Consider the following 5,336-nt stretch of genomic DNA (forward strand, 5'->3'; position numbering starts at 1 on the left):
TGGTTACTGCTCCACTCTAGTATGGTTTGATGTTGTTTGCACATCTCCCCCTTTTGGCATATATCCATCTCTTGTTTTCAAGAGCAAGCTTTCTGGGGCAGAGACCATCTGTTTGTTTCTTTTCCTTCTACAGTGAAGCAAAGTTTTTGCATAAGGCTCTAAACACTGTGATTATTTGTATTTTTGTAGTGACTATCTACTTTTGATTTGCACTTGTTCCCTAACTTTTGCACACTACTCATGACTCAAAAAAATCTGTAAAAATATTTTTAAATTTATTTCCATTTACTTTGTATGGTCGATGTAGATGAGGTTCCCGATACCGAAGTACAATCAGGCTCGCACAAGTCAATCCAATCATAAGCCAGGCAGAAAATCCAAAGTAATTTGTTAATGTAATAAGGTCAGAGGGGATGATAAAAATGGATGCAATGGTGGTTGAAAAAATCATGGCTGGTGCTGGAGTACAGGAGTGGACATTAAGCATGGATATTAAAACAGGCAAATGTCCTGACTGACTTCCAGCATAGCTTAATCGACCTAGTGTGAACATGCTGCTGTTGAGGGCACCAAATATTGAGACAGCAACAGAGAGAGGAATGATCCAGGCAACGGAGGGGATCACTCGATCAGCCCAAGTGACTGCCACAGCAACTGCAAGAAAACAAAGCATTAGGGCAGCGTAGGTACCACATTCTGAATTATAGACAGACTTAACAGAAACGGAACTTAAAATACAAGAAACATCTACTATTTACCAGCAATGCCTGTTTTTCTGTTGCAGTAGTCAAACATGACTAATCTAACCCTAAAAGAATTTAATTCAGGAGCTAAATATTTCCAGAGGAGGATGACAGCAAGGAGTGCTGCCTGCCAGAGCAAGCGGGTAAACCTGCTGGGGCCAATACCACGGTAATGGACTGCCCAGTGGGAGCAAGCTGCATCTCACTGCCATGAATCACAAATGTACACGCATGGGCAAGGCCATGCAGGGAAAGAAAATGAACACATTAGTCCCCGGAGTGACCGCAGTGGTGACATGAGCTACTGTTATGAGGAAACTACCAATGTGAGCACATGTACCTGCAGAGACAGGTCACGAGTGTGTTATTAATGAGGTTTTGCTTTGGGTGGAACTGGGAAACATGAAAGATTATTTCTGAACAAGAGATACTCAACATTGCTTGGAAATTAGCTAAGCCCATGACGTATTTAGTAGGTCTGTAACCAACTGCCATGAGGAATACAGATTTTGCAGCAACCTGCACAGCATAGGAAGACTATAGATGAGAAGAACAACCAAAAGACCTGCACTGTAGTGAAAGAACAAGAGCCACAGCAATGCATAGCAACATGTGAAACAAGAGCTCTAATTTTAAGGCTATCTCTTTAGCTCACACAGATAAGCACAGCTCCTCTGAAATGTTTGGAATGGTCATGCCAGCTGCTGTTCACAGATGATACTCTGGTATTGGCTGCCTCTTTCATTGTAGGATGGATCTGCATATGTATGCACCTCTGCCAGCAGATAGCCTGAGCGATAATAGGAGGTTGCTAATGACAGTTGTAGCACTCCCACTTATGTTATTGAGCTGTTTTCACAAAAAAGAAAAGAAAAGCAAACCCCAAAGTCTGACAGCTCAGTCTCATTACAGCGGTACTTAAAAGGTGCTGTCTGGACAATCAGGGAGAACCTCTCCATGAACCTATCCATATGGATACAGGATCTGAGAGGCTTTACACATACAGGACTTTTGTACAGGCTCTTGTAAGGAATGACAACACTTATCATGAATCACACACACACATACACACACACACAATGGCTAGATTTTTGTGTCCATAGAATTTTCTATATTACTTATCATGGTAGTCTTGTCCACCTCCTACACAGTAATGGCTTTATCCTAGACACCACAAGGTTGGGAAGGAAAGAAGAGAGAGGATTAAAATTAAAGGAAAACAAAGGTCTTTTCTATACTCAACAGGGACCTGATCTTCACCTGATTTTCCAGATCTTAACACACTTCTGATTTTAGACAGAGCAGGACTAAGCCAACATTTTCAACATCCAGGAACAGCTGTCTGCATTCAGTCCAACTTGTGCCATACGGTAAAATTAAACAAGAATTCTCTGTTAAAACTTAGAATGAAACCCAGACATTGTGACTGTGATGTTAGATGAGCAGAAGTAACCCAGTAAATTGACATCAGATGGGTAACAGAGCACACCATTTTAACAAAACAAAATCAAATCCATACCTGAAGAGACAATTTCCTTAGGTGTGAGGACAGTCAGATATGAGATGTTCACCAGTAAATAAAAAACAATTACTGCAGGAACAGCAGTCATCACAGTTAAGGGGATATTTCTGCTAGGGTTTTTCATCTCTTCTGAAAAGTAAAATTTGAGAAGACTAATAAAGCAAGCTGTGTAGCTTCTGCAAGTGTGTTTCAGTAGTGAATCTGTGCGGAGCTAGACAAGACTGATACAAAAGTCCTGTCCCAACCTCTAATCATGGCTACTAAGCTATGTTGCTTGTGGGGTCCTACAGTGGTTCGCAAATAGTTTATTATCAAAGAAGCCTAAACATCGTTATTTTTAATTTTTTTTTATTATTTAGCTATTTTTTTTAACTAACTTGGAAGTGGGGGTGGATGGAGGTGTGATAGATTGTTAAAAAACAACAAACGGACTGATAACTTTGATTTAACACATACTTGACTTACATTAGAAAATTGATTTGGTAAGAAATTTTCGAGTAGCCGTACTTGTAAATCACTACCTTAAATGTAAGACTCTGTAAGTCAGGTTATTTATTCGTACATCACCTCATGAGTCATGATCTGAAACTTTCTGAGTGTGTTTTCCTATTCCTAATTCTCTTTGCCCTCCTATCAGTAAATACACAAAAAGTAACAGGACAGACTGAAGGTGCTGACAGAGGAGCAGTAATGCAGTGGCTTTAAAAGGAAGCTATTCCCAGCTGGATTCTGCTATTGATTGTCTTTTCCAGGGCAAAGCTAGCAGAGGAAAACTGTTTAATGCTAAACTTGATATCCTAGCTTAAAACTGCTCTTACCAAACAGGAAAAAAACCATAAATTTTTACACGTTCATGACAATGTGATAGTCCCAGCAAGTTTCCAGAACCTAATTTCAGTCAAAGGGTCATCCCCATTTCAGTCAAAAAGAGTCTTTTTCATCTCTCACTTCTTCATCCCTTCCTTTGCTCTCCCCTTCCCACTTCCCTCAGCATTTACAGGAGACTTCCTGAGTATTACCAACAAATAACTCACAAGGGGAGAGAAGTGAAAGAGCTTACTTAATCTCTTCAGAGGAGACAGAAATCCATTTCCTCCCTCAAACATAATTTCTGTCTCTTGCTCCAAACATTTGAGCCTGCCCGGTGCCGGCTGTAGTGCACAGAGCCAGAGGGACTGAATGATCACAACAGCAAAATTCAGATACCAGCTATCGTAGAATTTTGGATTTATTTCAAATGTAAGAAATACACTTGGTAATTTTGAGCCCAGAAGAGGACAATCACCAAAATTGCCAATTTAAATTTATCTTTCATTGTTTTGTTGCTCGTTACAGTCCTGTCATCCAGCTGGCACCTGATGCTTTAGCTGAAGCTCACGGGAATGAAGTTATTGTTGAAGAATAGGAAATTCAGTTCAGAAGGGGACTATTGCATAAGTTGCATCTGTCTGAACAGCTGTGCTGCCCAGTGTACGGTATTTATCACTACTGCTAACTGATCAGAAAATAAATGGGTATTTTACCAATAATTTTGTATTTTCTCATGCTTATAAAGCTAAATGTTTGCCTTTAAAGAAATCCTAAGATTTCAAAAATATACTTTGCTGGTTTGTATCACTTTTTTTAATTTCAGCATATTGCTAACACTGCAGTAGCTAGATTGTAATAATAACAGTAATTTTTTTTAAACATTAACCCGATTTTCACACTATGCTCACCGTGGAACTTTCTGTTAAGCATTTCACACATAACAGTTCATTAAACTTTTACATGTGATGAGGTCAACGGGCAAATAGGGTTAAAGATATAAGAGCAACATCTGCTTGCTTAGGACTTAATTCTGATGCTAATAGAAAACACTATTCATTTAACTCATGATATATATAACCAATTATATGAACATTATCTCTGCAGCTTTCGTGAAAAACTGGCTTATTTATTACTGCCACGTCTGTCATCAGATACAAAATAGGATAAATAAATAGGTACTCAAAAAGGTTTACATGTTCAGAATTGAGCGCAAGTTATATGAAAGGATTTAGACCACCTTCCTGAGACTCTTCTTCACCTTCTGTGCAAACTCTTATTCTCCCAGGAAGTGTCTACTGAGCATCCTATATATCCCATAAAATCACTATTTTAACACAATTCAAAATTAATTTGTCCATTTACAAACCAGATGCACAAATTCAGAGAAGGTACAGATATTTAAACACAAATTAATCAATTATCTTTTTTTGATTTGGTCCTTACTGCACACAGTTTGGCATGGACCTTAACCACTGGCACTGAGAAAGAAAAAATGCAACTTTTTAACGTATGAAAAAATCTATTTATGCATGAGATTTTAAATAAGCTATTTTGATGTCTCTTGTACTCCTCTGGAAATGTCAGTGTGACTCTGGAGACTGCACAAGAAGCAAGAAATTTCCCTAGAGAGGAAGGAACAATGCCTCTTCTACCAGCCTCAGCAAACACAGGAATCGCATAAAACGTGAGAGGCCCTATGGTTTTGATGGAGAGACAAGTTCTATCAAGATGAGCTGTGGATGTAAGAATGGCAACTACAGAACAAAATCCAAAGAAAAGAGGTGAGGTACCTGCCATATAATTGAGGGACCACCAGCCACCATACGCATACAGTCCTTGGAAGAAGGCTTCAGCAACTTGTGATGCGCTGGGGATCTCTGAGCTGAAGACATCCTGAAACCTGGCCAGACTCTCCTGTCTCCCACCAATGAGGAGAACTATGCCACCAACAGCGATTACAGACAAGGCCATCATCTTCAGCAGAGTGAAAACTGTCTGCACCCACGCAGCCATTTTGACGCTACGGCCATTTAAAATCCCCAGGGACCAGAGAATGGCCAAAGCCAAGCATTTCTTCAGCACTTCTGGTACAGGGCAAATGCCATAGAAGGGCTGGGTGGCATATTCAGCAAACAGCAAGGCTCGAGCAGCATTTGATGCTGGCTTGGTGAATGTTGACGTCCAGATGAACACAAAGGCGGGTAGTGATCCAAGGCCTCTTTTAATATGGCTGTATTCTCCTCCGGAGAAGGGCAGAGCGG

The 5,336-nt window shown here is 40.0% G+C and overlaps 1 protein-coding gene across 1 annotated transcript in view; it reads right to left on the minus strand.

Moving 5' to 3' along the window:
• Positions 1–289: 289 nt before the first annotated feature.
• Positions 290–5,336, minus strand: part of SLC7A13 (solute carrier family 7 (anionic amino acid transporter), member 13) — a gene marked incomplete at its 3' end in the record, with an annotated part of 5,403 nt that continues 356 nt past the window's right edge. Inside the window, exons 2-4 of the mRNA XM_010145078.1 lie at positions 4,866–5,336; positions 2,263–2,394; positions 290–654 (exon numbers count right to left, since the gene is read on the minus strand). The exon at positions 4,866–5,336 is cut by the window's right edge and continues 2 nt beyond it. Coding sequence (XP_010143380.1) covers positions 290–654; positions 2,263–2,394; positions 4,866–5,336 — 968 coding nt within the window. The remainder of the gene's footprint in view (positions 655–2,262; positions 2,395–4,865) is intronic.

The sequence above is a fragment of the Buceros rhinoceros genome, unplaced genomic scaffold, assembly GCF_000710305.1.
Source record: "Buceros rhinoceros silvestris isolate BGI_N320 unplaced genomic scaffold, ASM71030v1 scaffold19141, whole genome shotgun sequence".
NCBI lineage: Eukaryota > Metazoa > Chordata > Aves > Bucerotiformes > Bucerotidae > Buceros > Buceros rhinoceros.